Source organism: Mytilus galloprovincialis, chromosome 9 (assembly GCF_965363235.1).
Source record: "Mytilus galloprovincialis chromosome 9, xbMytGall1.hap1.1, whole genome shotgun sequence".
Classification (NCBI taxonomy): Eukaryota; Metazoa; Mollusca; class Bivalvia; order Mytilida; family Mytilidae; genus Mytilus; species Mytilus galloprovincialis.
Genome location: NC_134846.1, coordinates 62,427,938 through 62,443,974, shown reverse-complemented (window position 1 = coordinate 62,443,974; position 16,037 = coordinate 62,427,938). Strand labels below are relative to the sequence as shown.

Genomic DNA, 16,037 nt, shown 5'->3' with positions numbered 1-16,037 from the left:
ACTACAAAAAACAGTATTCAAAAACCAACGTAACAAAACATAACATATATATGTGTGGATATTGAATGTACAAGCAGTGGCGTAGCTAGGCTATTTTTAAGTGTATGCCCCAACCTCGGCGGATCCAGGTTATAAAACCTATTCATAGTAGTGGGTAGGAGGAGGGGGAGTCCCATTTCTATCATTAAAACGAACTGCATGTAGCAAGTTGAACATACTTTAGAGACTATTTTTTTTAATCTTTTATGTTAATGAACCCATTTTGTTGATTTGGAATCTGATGGTCATTAGTGTTAGAAAAATATCAAGACCAGTTACTTTAAATTAAAATATGTTTTAAAGGAACCGCCTTTTATTAATTTAAGAATAAAAAGCTTCGGTCCAACTTTCGTAAAACTTCATGAAGGTTTGACAAAATTATTGATATTAAGGAGGTAGACCTAGGTTAAGGGAAATAACTCTTAAAATCATCAGTACGTTTGTGTCAGCCATTTTCATAAATATGTTCTAAGCTTCTTGGATACATAGATTATTTCCAGTCTGTTTCAGGTAAATGCTTAAAATTCATTGACGAAACTTGACTTTTACAAACGCATAACTGATTTAAAGAGTTATCTCCCTGAACCAAGGTCTACCCCCTTTAAATTACCACATATTGAACCTAAATGTTGACGCCGCTGACGAAATCTAGGTTCGCTATTTCTCCTTTCGCGTCATAAATGTCGCAGGGCCATCTAAGCTGATTATGAATTTCTCTAAACAAATGGAAAGTAAGAAGAATTACCAGGAGATTCAGACTTTGACCGAAAGAAAATAAACAAATATATAATACGGTACTTTTTTTTAAAGAAAACGAGAAACACTTATGCATGAACCACACCAACAAACGACAACCACTGAACATCAGGTTCCTGTCTTATGACAGGTGCAAACAAATGCAGCGGTTTAAAACGTTTTAATAGGAGCCAACGTTTGCCCTTACCTGAAACAATAGTGTAACATTACAACATAGAAATCAAAACTATGAAATATCGATTAAAATGGATTAAAGTCCATTTACATTGTAAAAAGAATTCAAAGGTCCTTGCGTATAGCTGATCAATTGCCTGGACTATATTGCCATTTTATATCTCATATCAAAAAATAAAATCACAAAAACACTGAACTTAGAGGAAAATCGATTTGTAAAGTCCATAATCATATGGCAAAATCAAATAACAAAACGCATCAAAAACGAATGGACAAGAACTGTCTTATTCCTGACTTGGTAGCCCCTATCTGTAAAAAAAAATTGCTGTCGTCGTTGATGTTGGTCAGTAAAACAATTTAAATATATTTTACTTGCTAGCAAATAAAATCTATATTGCAATTATAACTAGCATGCACATATTAAGTGGTTGTCGTTCAACTTGGTAGCTGTCTGTAGTGGCTGTTCTTAAAGAATATTATTTTGTCATAGATAAGCTAGGCCATTGGATTTTTTTCTTTTAAATTGTTTCTTAATTTACCATGCCAGGACTTTTATATCTAACAATCTGGTGTTGCAGTTTTGCTGATGGTTGAAGGCCGTATGATAACCTCTAATTGCGTGATTCAATTTAAATTGATTTAGTTGGATATAGGTGTCTCGGATTGAAATCACTTCATCTCTTTATTCCATAGTCTCTTTCATTTCATCTCAGCTCTAGAGGGTGAAACGTTTTGGGGAAGTTAGATAAATAAGTGGAGATTTGGGATTAAGAGGTAATAATTATGGAATGTTAATTGAATATATGATGTTTAAAAGTGTGATCTGTGAGGGGAAAAAACGGTATTTGGAAAATGAGCTCTTCGTGTCACCTTCACCATCCAATTCAGTGTAAAAGGTTTATAAAGATTTAAATAAAAATAAAGGGAAAAAAACAAAAAACAAATAGCCGGAGAATAATTTGTTTTAAACGGATTAAAAAAAGAAGACTGAAAAATGGACAAGAAATATTTAGAATAGAAAATCATTTGGTGCAAATATCTAAAACGGAAAACAGAAAAATGATAAAGAAAAAAAAATCAGTAAAAATAGGGAAATAAAGGCATCAGAATCACCGAAGAATACACATGAGAAGCTACATGTATATGCTATTGCTAAGATTTAATGTTTCTTTTTATTATTTATTTTGCATGCTGAATGCCTTGTTTTATTTGTTCAAGGATTTGTATAGTACTATCAGAGACATATAATACATGTATTATATGTCTCTGGTACTATACAAATCCTTGATTTGTTTATTGCATATGTTTTTATATTCGGTGAAAAGCTTATTAGAGATTATGTTTGTACTGTTTGTCAAACATGTCGAATCCAAATAAAGTTTTACTTACTTACTTTACTCAGAGACGTATATATATGTCTCTGCTTTACTCAGTATTCATGCTGGTAAATTGTCGTTTTGAAATTTTGAAAATTTCAAGCACGTCTTTATTTTGAATTTTAACAGTATACTATAAAAATGCTTTGAAATATTAAATTCGAAAATGCACTATAAGCTCTTATCCAATGCGGATGTGCTCCTTTTATACAGGAGGATAATACTTGTACACGGAGGTCAAATTTCAGAAAAAAAAGTATCCGGAATTGACTCCGGTAGTATATTCTAAAATTTTGGTCGGTCTTACGTTTTAAAATTATTCGAATTTTTGATTGGTCATATTTTAAATGCAGGAGCGGTGAAAAAAGAAAAAGAGGTTTGAACTCTAGGTTTAAAGTCTTAATTAAATTGAAGTTTATCTGTATTTTGATATAGTTTGTTATAGATCTTCTAGTTTGTCTTAGAGGCATCTGATATTTGAGCGAATTATGATAGAAGATATTTAATTTTATCGCGCCATTTTCGAATTTGCCAATTTTGTTTGAACATGCCTTATCTGTTCACATGATTCAATTGTTTGTTTATTATTTAAAGTTTATGAATTATGTTTCAGATACTGCACTTATAGGATAGCAGCAATACTTTATTTGAATAATGGAAGATTATGTAAAAATTGAAAAGATTGGTGAAGGTGAATATGATAATTTATTTCGTCAATAAAACATGTAAAAGTCTTTATAAAAATTATATCTGCATCTCAATAAGTGAAAACCTAATTAAATATCAAGCTCTTAATTAGGCTAAAGTTTTCACCACTTGAAAAACTTGGTCCTCCATACACCTTATCGCTAAATTATCCCGGCTGCTTGAACTTTTGACGTCATACACAATCACTTTTCCATTGTGGCGTCAGATATTGTTTTATGACGTCAATATTTTACGGGAACCTGTGTGATATCCAGTAATGGCAGACAAATAGCGATAAGGTGTATTGAACATGTTGAAGTTTATAAATCTTTTAATTTTTTATTTTATGTTGCCATAGTGGCAAAAGCCTAACAAAAAGGAATATAGATGTGGTATGATTGCCAATAAGACAACTCTCCACAAGAGACCAAATGATACAGAAATTAACATGTTTCGGTCATCGTACAGCCTTCAAAATTGAGCAAAGTCCATACTGCATAGTCCGCTATTAAAGGCCCTGAAATGACAATGTTAAACCATTCAAAAGAACAAACTAATAGTAACTGCCTAATTTATGAACGAAATATATATCAAAATCAAAAATGTAACACATAAACAAACAATAATCACTCAGAATTACAGGCTCCTGACTTGGGATAGGCACATACATACAGAATGTGGCTGGGTTAAACATGTTAGCAGGATCCCAACCCTCCCCCTAACCTAGGACAGTGGCCATGTGTAACAATATAACATAAGAACAAACTACAGTATCAAAATCAGTTAAAAAAGGCTTAACTCGTCAGATAAATACAAATACTACACAGAATGGACGTTGCTTGGTACTTGTATATCCCAACAAGAAAGTCAAATAGACACCAAATAACAGATCTGAGAGTACTCACAGTTACTGACAGCTATATATTGTTCAAAGCCACTACATGTATTTAAAACAACTAAATAAAAAAGAAATGCATCTGTGACGGGATTGCTTTCCTTATCATTGAACCTTTGCTGCCCATTACTTTTCACAATTTCTGAGTATTTGTCTGTCACTTTATATCACACTCACAGCGAGTCGATCCTGTAAAATTTAGACAATACCACTAGTGACTAGAGAAAATGTCTGTCAGCAGTGATGCCACAAAGGAAAGGAATCGTAGCATGATAACAAAAAATTTCATGTGAAGCAATATTTTCATCATGAGGAATCGAAAAATATGGCTGTGTTTACACCACAAAATCTTCTCAAAGTACAGACAAACTGATACAAAGTTACATGAAGATTATGTTTCAGAAAAGTTTCAAGGCCTGGCATCCACTTGATCATCTTCGCTAGCCAAGGGTTACGATCCACTCCCGCTCTCTTCACCCTTGGCAGATTGAGCCAACATTTGTGATATCCATGTTGCGCCATCTATCGGAAGATTAAAGTCACGCCCATTCCGAATACATTATTCTTGACCAATGGTAGCACTTGAACTCTTCATTTTGGAGGTAAAAACACGGTAGCGTCTAGATTCTACCCACTTGGTACAGCCGGAAACGAAAATATACGTCAACATTCATGCATTTGTGCATGAAACATACACAGGAACTTCTATAAGTTGATTAAAAACAATCAAGTTGTCACTAAATATAGTCGTATGCTTAGTGATGTAAAGACTTGTTGCACAATAAACACGTGGCAATTGTTTACAAACACTTTCTACATTTACACGTGATCATGTTATAGGCGCTTTTTGATTGGATGCAGCGAGTTTCTACTGCAACCAATAAAATTCCTTACCTTGTGTCTCCGAAATATTATCTCAATCCGCCAAGGGTGAAGAGAACGGGAGTGGATCGTAACCCTTGGCTAGCGAAGATGCCACTTGATATATAATGTATTTTGTATTTCAGAAACAGAATAAATTAAGTTATGTCCCTTTATAGTTTAGTTTAAACATATTTTATTGTTCAAAAATGTCTAATCCATTTGTCATTTTTGAACAATAGAATATGTTAAACTAAACTATGAAGAGATGATATGAAACACATGTTCATGTATTATCTGTGTCCCATGGACATGAAATTAAATTGCTTATTATAATAAAAAGATTCACAAAATCTAGGCATACCACGTCCACTTGTATTTTTGTCCATCTGATGAGTTAAGCCTTTTTAAACTGATTTTTATAGTTCGTTCTTATATTGTACTGTTATACCACTGTCCCAGATTAGGGGGATGGTTGGGATCCCGCTAACATGTTTAACCCCGCCACATTATTTATGTATGTGCCTGTCCCAAGTCAGGAGCCTGTAATTCAGTGGTCGTCGTTTGTTTATGTGTAACATATTTGTTTTTCGTTCATTTTTTTTACATAACTAAGGCCGTTAGTTTTCTCTTTTAAATTGTTTTACATTGTCTTATCAGGCCTTTTATAGATCACTATGCGGTATGGGCTTTGCTCATTGTTGAAGACCGTACGGTGACCTATAGTTGTTAATGTCTGTGTCATTTTGGTCTTTTGTGGATAGTTGTCTCATTGGCAATCATACCACATCTTCTTTTTAGCTCACCTGGCCCGAAGGGCCAAGTGAGCTATTCCCATCACTTTGCGTCCGGCGTCCGTCACACATTAATATTTTGTTTTATAAAGTTGATACAATTCAAACTTTTATCTTCCTCATTATAAATCAAAACACTTCATATGCATGACATTTTTTATAAACTCTTGAGTCAATAGAGAATATTTACTTTCAAAGAATAATGTACAAATGTTATTTGTGTTTTAAGTACAGAAGCCTATTTTAGAATTAATGAATTTATTCCATTCTAAGAATTTTGGCAAAGGTTAACATATCTAGTAGCACAGACTATAACACATCCCAGCGCAAACCATGTGGAAGAATCTATGTGTCTAAGCAACCAATTTTGCATTCCCTTTCCCGAAGGGCCAAGTGAGCTTTTCCCATCACTTTGCGTCCGGCGTCCGTCGTCGTTAACTTTTACAAAAATCTTCTCCTCTGAAACTACTAAGCCAAATTTAATCAAACTTGGCCACAATCATCATTGGGGTATCTAGTTTAAAAAATGTGTCCGGTGACCCCGCCAACCAACCAAGATGGCCGCCATGGCTAAAAATAGAACATAGGGGTAAAATGCAGTTTTTGGCTTATAACTCAAAAACCAAAGCATTTAGAGCAAATCTGACATGGGGTAAAATTGTTTATCAGGTCAAGATCTATCTGCCCAGAAATTTTCAGATGAATCGGACAACCCGTTGATGGGTTGCTGCCCCTGAATTGGTAATTTTATGGAAATTTTGCTGTTTTTGGTTATTATCTTGAATATTATTATAGATAGAGATAAACTGTAAACAGCAATAATGTTCAGCAAAGTAAGATTTACAAATAAGTCAACATGACCGAAATGGTCAGTTGACCCCTTAAGGAGTTATTGCCCTTTATAGTCAATTTTTAACCATTTTTCGTAAATCTTAGTAATCTTTTACAAAAATCTTCTCCTCTGAAACTACTGGGCTAAATTAATCCAAACTTGGCCACAATCATCTTTGGGGTATGTAGTTCAAAAAATGTGTCCGGTGACCCGGCCATCCAACCAAGATGGCTGCCACGGCTAAATATAGGACATAGGGGTAAAATGCAGTTTTTGGCTTATAACTCAAAAATCAAAGCATTTAGAGCAAATCTGACATGGGGTAAAATTGTTTATCAGGTCAAGATCTATCTGCCCAGAAATTTTCAGATGAATCGGACAACCCGTTGATGGGTTGCTGCCCCTGAATTGGTAATTTTATGGAAATTTTGCTGTTTTTGGTTATTATCTTGAATATTATTATAGATAGAGATAAACTGTAAACAGCAATAATGTTCAGCAAAGTTAGATTTACAAATAAGTCAACATGACCGAAATGGTCAGTTGACCCCTTAAGGAGTTATTGCCCTTTATAGTCAATTTTTAACCATTTTTCTTAAATCTTAGTAATCTTTTAGAAAAATCTTCTTCTCTGAAACTACTGGGCCAAATTTAACCAAACTTGGCCATAATCATTATTGGCCTATCTAGTTAAAAAAATGTGTCCAGTGACCCGGCCAACCAACCAAGATGGCCGCCATGGCTAAAAATAGAACATAGGGGTAAAATGCAGTTTTTGGCTTATAACTCAAAAACCAAAGCATTTAGAGCAAATCTTAGTAATCTTTTAGAAAAATCTTCTCCTCTGAAACTACTGGGCCAAATTTAACCAAACTTAGCCATAATTGGGGTATCTAGTTAAAAAAATGTGTCCGGTAACTCTGCCAACAAACCAAGATGGCCGCCATGGCTAAAAATAGAACATGGGGGTAAAATGCAGTTTTTGGTTTATAACTCAAAAACCAAAGCATTTGGCAGGAAGTAAAATTGTTGATCAGGTCACGATCTATCTGCCCTGGAATTTTCAGATGAATTGGATAATCGGTTGTTAGGTTGCTGCCCCTGAATTGGTAATTTTGAGGAAATTTTGCTGTTTTTTTTGTTATCTTGAATATTATTATAGATAGAGATAAACTGTAAACAGCAATACTGTACAGCAAAGTAAGAACTAAAAATAAGTCACTATGACCAAAATAGTCAATTGACCCCCTAAGGAGTTATTGCCCTTCATAGTCAATTTTTAACAATTTTCTTAAAATTTGAAGATTTTCAATAACATTTTCCACAGAAAGTACTGTTATAGATAGAGATAATTGTCAGCAGCAAGAATGTTTAGTAAAGTAAGATCTACAAACACATCACCATCACCAAAACACAATTTTTTCATGAATCCATCTGTGTCCATTGTTTAATATTCACATTGACCAAGGTGAGCGACACAGGCTCTTTAGAGCCTCTAGTTTATATATAAAATAAATATATCATTTAGTAGGCGATTCAGTATTTTTTTGTGTTTAATTTATGACATACATAAGCATGTACATTTTGTTCATGGATATCATTGGGTTTCATGTATTTCACATTTTATCCATTAATTTATTCTAAACCTTTTATAGACATACTTGGGCTTCATTTAATGACCAGTAAGAATTTCTGTTATATACTAGTGCATCAGCCTTTCTTCCTCAAAAATATTACTGTAGCTTTTTCATGTCATTACAAGCTGTGTTTTATTGTATCCAGGTACCTATGGTGTAGTGTACAAAGGTAGACACAAGAAAACAAACAGATTGGTTGCTCTGAAGAAGATAAGATTAGAAAGTGAAGAGGAAGGAATTCCATCCACAGCCATCAGAGAAATATCACTACTGAAAGAACTACAACATCCTAACATTGTTGGGTAACAAATTAAAAAAACTTAATATCTCCATTTATTTCAAATACTTATCTCTCAAACAATAAAGTTGAGAATGGAAATGGGGAATGTGTCAAAGAGACAACAACCCCACCAGAGAGCAGACAACAGCCTCAGGCCACCAATGGGTCTTCAATGTAGGAAGAAATTCTCGCACCCGGAGGTGTCCTTCAGCTGGCCCCTAAAAAACATGTATACTAGTTCAGTGATGATGGACGTCATACTGAACTCCGAATTATACACAATAAAACTTAAATTAAAAATCATACAAGACTAAAAACGGCCAGAGGCTCCTAACTTGGGTCAAATCTATTTCCATCACACTTTTTCATTGATCAGATCAGACATGCACTTGTTTTCAATTGTTTTAAATTACTAGTGAAAGTAAGATTAGTATGACCTCATGTCCCAAGTTCTAGTTGTAATATACACAGCTCAAGCTACAGTAAGATTAGTATGACCTCATGTCCCAAGTTCTAGTTGTAATATACACAGCTCAAGCTACAAAACGATTTTAGCAAAGATATTGTCGTGTCTGTACCTTTCTTTTTTCTTTTTATGACACAATTCAGGCTCATTCATTATGTCTTGGGAGTATCAATGACATTTACAAGTGTACTTGAGTTAAATAAAGCAAGCTAGTGAATCTTACACATTTAATTTGTAAACAATTTAATTGCATAGAACATTTTAAAGGTTATTAACACCCAACTTTATTGTCAAATCTAATCATTTAAAGCCACTTTTGAAAAATTAAAATTCGGGATTTAGATTTGTTTAAATTAATTTTTGACATTCACCTTCTATTGCACAAATAATTATAATATTTAATTAAACAACAATCATATTTCAGAAGCATTATTATTTTGAATATAATTATGAAGTATAATATGTATCTGTTTCAGTTTAGAAGATGTGTTGATGCAAGAGAACAAATTATATTTGGTGTTTGAATTTTTGTCTATGGACTTGAAAAGATATATGGATACCATTCCAAGTGGACAGTTTATGGATAAAATGCTAGTCAAAGTAAGCAAAAATATATACATTACAAAACTTAGAAGAGACATAAGTATCAGTCATATTTTTTTTACCACAAGCCAATGGATACAAAGTTTTTTTAAATAAATTGAGTGTTGCGTCTGCTTAGTGATTTCACATCTGATATTTTTTGTAGCTGTGAACATAAAAGAGAACTTGAGACTATAATTAGATAAGTTTTGGAATGAGATAAAACACCACCAACCAAGACAACAGTAGCATATATATAGTTTGTAATTTTGATTGTCTATATTTACAGAGTTATACTTACCAGATCCTTCAAGGAATACTGTTTTGTCATCAGAGAAGAGTATTACATCGTGACATGAAACCACAGAATTTACTTATTGACAATAAAGGCATTATCAAGTTAGCAGATTTTGGTTTGGCTAGAGCTTTCGGTATACCAGTCCGAGTATATACACATGAGGTAAGGTTTAGTTCGATGTTTGAGTATATGTTTCAATGTTACATGCATGAGGTATTGGATTAAACATCCATTTCTGACCTTCATACATGTATGCTAATCCTTAACTTTTTCATGTGCATGGAATATTTGCACCCTATAAAATACAGCCTATCCTATTATAACATGAGTCTTATTAAAAAAACTGCTCTTTGTGTAGAATGTTAAATGCACAACTACTGACTATTTTTATGCACCAGCCATAGCAGAGGAGGCATTGAGTTAACCCTTATTCCTCTGTATGGCTGTACATCCCAAAATTGGTGTCTGTTCTCTAACATTAGTTTGCCTCAACCAAATGTCATGTGTTTTGATTAAAATGATTAAGATCTAATATTTATTTTTAATTTCTCAAATTTTAGAATATAAATGTACGGCCACACCAATTTAATTCCTTGTTCGACGGACCCGCCCACACATATTTTTTTCAAAACAGAAGTTTTTTATTTTTTTTATATTCCTGCTTCCCGCATACAGAAATGTAATCATGTCCATTTCCCACACCGTTTTTTTGTAAATGATATGAAAAGATATCAACATTTGTTTTTAAAATCACAGTCTAAACCTGTATAACGATTTTAAACCTATAAGCAATCCACCACACTGTGTAAATATCTGTGAGAATATTTGTTTCAGCATTTATCCAAAGTGAGAGTGCTCCGATTTAAATATATAACAGCGGAAATACCTGTAAAGAACAAAACGTTGGTTTCTTTCCCCCTTACTCATATTCCCTATCAAAAAATGTTCGTTGTTAGAGTACTAAGAACTTCTGAAGGATTTATTTGCCTTCAACTGCAATTATATTGTATGCTGGCGAAATAAAACTATCCATAGCTGCTGCATGTTTATGCACCTGTCCTGATTGATTCAGGGGCCTGTCGTTCAGCAGTTGTCGTTTGTTGATGTGGTACATTGGTATTTTCCCATTTGCCGGTTTGGATATATAAATTAGATCGTTGGTTTTCCTGTTTGAATTATGTACACTAATAATTTTAGGGTCCTTTATAGCTTGCTGTTTGATGACGGTCTGGAACAAAGCCCTGTGTAAAAAGCCGTAGTTTGACCTGTATTTGTCATTATCAGGTTGGGAGCAACCCTCCCTCAGACAAGGGGTCATTTTACTGATCATGCTGATGTAGAAATGAAAATTGAAATACCAAGAATTTGTATAGTGCTACTTAAAAGCCTTTGAAAACTTAGAATTTTTTACTCAAAAAGAGGAGAAATACATCATATTTTAAACCACTTTTCTAAAAGAGGGTTCCACTTATTTTGAATAATTTTGAACTGTTAAAGTAAATATGTTAACATGGTAAAAATGCAGGAATATTACAAAATTCTTGGACATGTTTTGACCATTTAATACCAGAAAGATATATAGTTCTTTTGGGAAAATATGAGCCCTTTTGTACTAAAAAGTGGTGTTTTTTTACAAAAAAATATATTATATCGGGGACTTTCTATACTTACTTACATGTACTTAGTATAGAAAGTCCCTGCTTATATTGACCCCTCATAAAAGGGATATTTATAAAATTAAGGGGTTGTTCCCAACACTGGTTATGACTTGGATGGAGACTTGTCTCATTGTCAGTCACACATACATGACATACATAGACATAATTATTCAGCTTGGTGAACAGGGAAAAATTACTTCATAAATTAAAGAAATATCAAAGTATAAGTGATAAATCAAGTTTTAATAAATGTCAAAACCTACTATTTTATGTTTACAAAAAAAAAAATTAATCGCTTGCCTTAACTTTTCAAGCTTCGCCTCAAAAATTTGCAAATTAAATATTTTTTTATTAAAATTTTCAAATCGCTCGCTCGCCCCAAATTTTGGAGTCCAAAAATCCGTAGAACAAGAAATTAAATTGGTGTGGCCTAACAACGGTGGAGTTTTACTACATGTGCACACAGATTAGGTGTATGACAATATAGAATACAAATACAATTAAGATATTTCTGAATTGATGCTGTACTGTTACAAGCAGATTTTTTTTATGGCTCTGCAACGAAGTTGTCGGTGCCATATACATGTAGTTTTACCCTTGTCCGAAATCCGTTATTCCGAAATTCTGTCATTCCACAACAAACCATTATACAGAGTTTTTTTCTCAACGCCTTCAGATATTGGGCTGATTTTTAGTATATAAGTATGATGAGTTACAGATCAAGTTTAAGTTTCGTTCCGCTCCACTAATTTTTGCCGAAATTACAGACTTTGGACTTGAGAAATTGTTGAAAATCACAGTTATACAGACTTTTTTTCTAAAGGCCTTCAGATATTTGGCTGATTTATTGATATGTGAGTTAAGCATGATGAGTTACAGATCAAGTATAAGTTTTGTTCCTCTTCGCTAATTTTTGCTCAAATTACAGGCTTTGGACTTTGATAAATTATTGAAAATCATAGTTATAAGGATTTTTTTTCTATACCCCTCCAGATTTTGAGCTGATTTTTGATATGTGAGACTACCATCAGGTTTGTGTCCACATGTGTTAATGAAATTACAGATTTTTCAACTTTTTGGGCATTCGTGTCGCCTTGACACATTTAGTTTATTTAAATGTTTGCTATAACTTGTAGATGCAATCTGTTAAACATGCAGATTTGTTAATCAATGTTATTGTTACAGGTTGTAACATTGTGGTACAGAGCACCAGAGATCTTACTTGGAAGTCAAAGATACTCTACCCCTGTAGATGTGTGGAGTATAGGTTGTATATTTGCTGAAATGGTCACAAAAAGACCTTTATTTCATGGTGATTCAGAAATTGACCAGCTCTTCAGAATATTCAGGTACTAATTGAAGGAAAATATATACATACTCAAAATTTTGCATGCACTTTAAACAAAAAACAAAAGAATTTTAGAATGCATTTGGATTTTTCTAGGTTTGTTTGAATTCATGTTAAAGGTTTGGAAAATATGATAATCATTGAATAGGTCAATCGAATGGTTTACCCTTCTTTCACTTTCAATGTTGCCATTCTTTTCCTTTTAATATATCTGAACATGCCAAGTTTATTTATGACCTATCTGTTGAAAAGGGGGTTATTAAAGTGCACATGAATATGTTTATTAATGAGGACAAATTTTTCACTTTTTTTTTACCTTACAGTTTTTATTTTGACAAAATTGAACCTGACTAGCTGCTAAAAAAATGATTTTTTATTTCACTATTTCACTTTCATTAATGATTTAACAGGAAAAAAAAATCATATTTTGTTATATCTTGTAACTAATACTAATGCATCTTTATGTATGTTAATGAAAGGTTTGCTGTCTTTTTCAGAACTCTTACAACCCCTACAGAGGAAGTCTGGCCAGGGGTAACCTCACTACCAGACTACAAACCAACTTTTCCAACATGGAAAAATAACTCTTTAGCACAGTCTGTCAAACAACTGGACAATACCGGATTAGACCTATTACAGGTACATGTTTATTGTATGAAATATATGTCCATGCAAGAGATGACAAAGGGAGACATTTTTCTAGCTTCTCAATTTAAATGACTAAAATGTATTAAAAGCATACTATAAATGAACATTTAAAAAAGGTGATTGAAGATATTTTTAACTTTTATATTGTTTAGGAAAAAAGGTACTATTGTGTATAAATTTTTAACGAAAAGAGCTGTTGAGATAATAAAATTATTACCATGTACTGAGTGATGATTTATCACATAATTTTAATATAAAAAAATATGAACTTATTTAAAATTACAAGTTAAATATTATTAGTATTTGCATATTTATAACAGATGTTATTTGGCAGGAGAGGTTTACACAACAAATAAAATGTCAAGTTTAAATTGATTTGTCAAATATCTTAACTTTTTATGTTTCAGACCATGTTGATATATGATCCAGCACAAAGAATATCTGCCAAGAAAGCACTGAATCACACTTACTTTGCTAACTTAGATAAATCAGCATTACCTGCTTCAACTGTCACCACAACATAAGACATTAATGTGCAATAAGAAATATCTATAGTATTTCGTCTCGATTGTGGGCAATTTTATGACTTATCTTGTATAATTGTTTGAATGTCAAGATAAAGAAGACAAATTGAAATTTGAAGAAAAGAACATTTTAAAATGGATAATTTTGTAGAAAAATATATTTTATTGACAAAATATATGTTCAGGGATAATGCTATAATATTCTTCCTTCATCTTTCTATGACTTATTTCTTTCTTTGTACATCCATACATGGAGTCGATAGAGGAGTCTTTCTAACTGTGTAGCCGCTAATATAAAGTACACATTGATATTTTGTTTTATAAAATTGATACAATTCAAACTCTTATCTTCCTCAATATAAATCAAAACACTTCATATGCATGACATTTTTTATAAACTCTTGAGTCAATAGAGAATATTTACTTTCAAAGAATAATGTACAAATGTTATTTGTGTTTTAAGTACAGAAGCCTATTTTAGAATTAATGAATTTATTCCATTCTAAGAATTTTGGCAAAGGTTAACATATCTAGTAGCACTGACTATAACACATCCCAGCGCAAACCATGTGGAAGAATCTATGTGTCTAAGCAACCAATTTTGCATTCCCTTTCACCATAAAAGTGTGATGCACTTGGTAACAAATATAGACCATTACTATACATTTTACCATACCCCATGTAATCAGGAACCATAAAATATTGGGAGTTCCTTCTGCTATGTTAAAAAATGAAAACAGAATCATTAATTTTGAAATTGGCTAGTATAGTAGTTCATAATTACTTTAATGTTACTTTAAAATAGTCAACAAATAGTATCTTTACACTTTATAAATATATTTCAGTAACATTAAGTGTACATACACAGCTTACTCTGTCCCTAGTTTTAACAATACGTCATTATGAACAACCTAAAATAAACCCACCTATGTGTTCATTGTAACTTATTTATTAGTTGTTAATATTGTGTTCTGTTGATTTTGTTCCAGTATATAATTTTCACTAAAATTTAAATACAATTTAAAAGTATACATTTGTGAATCATAAGTTTACATAAAAGTAGTTATACACCAGCTATTGTCAACATTTTTTGAAAGATGAGTTGTTTATTGTTTTTAATTTACCAATACCATGATGATTTTATTTTTTTCATGTTTTTCCTTTATCTTGTTCCAAAGTAAAAGGGCTGTTCCATATGTATATATTGTCCCCAGGAAAGGCACTATACAGATAGGGTAATCACCCAGTCTACAGAAATGTATTTGACACCAATGATATTTGAAATTGGGAAGTGCCATTCCTAGATCCATGTACAAATATATATATTCATGGACTAGCCCTTAAAATCATAGTGCTGTTATTGTTTTTGTAAATTGTTTGATTTTTTTATACTGTTGTGTAAAATAAAGAGTCGCTGTTTTTGTTCATTTTGACCACATGCTTGTGACTCATTGTTTCAATTGGATATTCACATGATCTATAAAACTATTTGTAAAATTGGGAACAGTTTTAGTGCAATTTTGATAAATGAACCATCATGTATACCAGTTAACAACATGTGAAAACTGCTTTTATATATCTGGTCAGTGATTTTTATAAAAAGATGTAACAATTAAAATCTGTATTTGATACCATCTTTACTCTTTTTTATGTCCTGTATGCATCTAAAGGGTAAATTTAGTTCCTATACAAAGCAAACAGATAATGTGAATTCATAACTGAATACATTAAGGTATCCTACCATGTAGCTGGTCTTGTGGTAGTGTACTGGCCATGACTGCAGAAGGTTGTGGGTTAGTCTTAGATCAGATCAAAATCAGGCTCGAATTTTTGTATCGCTGCTTCTTCCCATAACATGACTTAAAAGTGAAAGCTAAAAAGTCTGATTAGGTCACCCTCAGCTCATAGTTTAAGTTAATATAATGTGTCCAGGTAGTAAGACTTGTCTTTCTGCGGGATGTTACCATAAGAACTAGCATGTTTAAGTTTCAACTCCGGTAGTTGGTCTTAACAGTGCCAGGTTTATTTTCACATCGTATAAAGATTTTTTTGAATTTGCAGTTAATTTGCTACAAAATGTTAAAAATTCGTCAATGTCATGAACTATATAAAAACGAGTGCACACTGAAATGTCTTGCCTTCTTTACTAATCATTGATATTATGTTGATACTCCTAAATATA

The 16,037-nt window shown here is 32.6% G+C and overlaps 1 protein-coding gene across 1 annotated transcript; it reads left to right on the top strand.

The window, feature by feature from the left end:
- Positions 1–2,622: 2,622 nt before the first annotated feature.
- Positions 2,623–15,484, top strand: LOC143045552 (cyclin-dependent kinase 1-like). Its single transcript, XM_076218135.1, has 8 exons — positions 2,623–2,721; positions 2,959–3,036; positions 8,197–8,353; positions 9,274–9,397; positions 9,669–9,839; positions 12,521–12,684; positions 13,181–13,322; positions 13,739–15,484. Exons 2-8 carry the CDS (start codon positions 3,000–3,002, stop codon positions 13,853–13,855), a joined length of 912 nt encoding a protein of 303 aa, XP_076074250.1. The 5' UTR covers positions 2,623–2,721; positions 2,959–2,999; the 3' UTR covers positions 13,856–15,484.
- Positions 15,485–16,037: the final 553 nt, after the last annotated feature.

Coding starts and splice junctions, on each gene's coding strand:
- LOC143045552 (XM_076218135.1), top strand. CDS start 3,000: ATGGAAGATTATGTAAAAATTGAAAAGATTGGTGAAG. Junction 8,354..9,273: donor CAACATCCTAACATTGTTGG/GTAACAAATTAA, acceptor TATCTGTTTCAG/TTTAGAAGATGTGTTGATGC. Junction 12,685..13,180: donor CAGCTCTTCAGAATATTCAG/GTACTAATTGAA, acceptor TGTCTTTTTCAG/AACTCTTACAACCCCTACAG.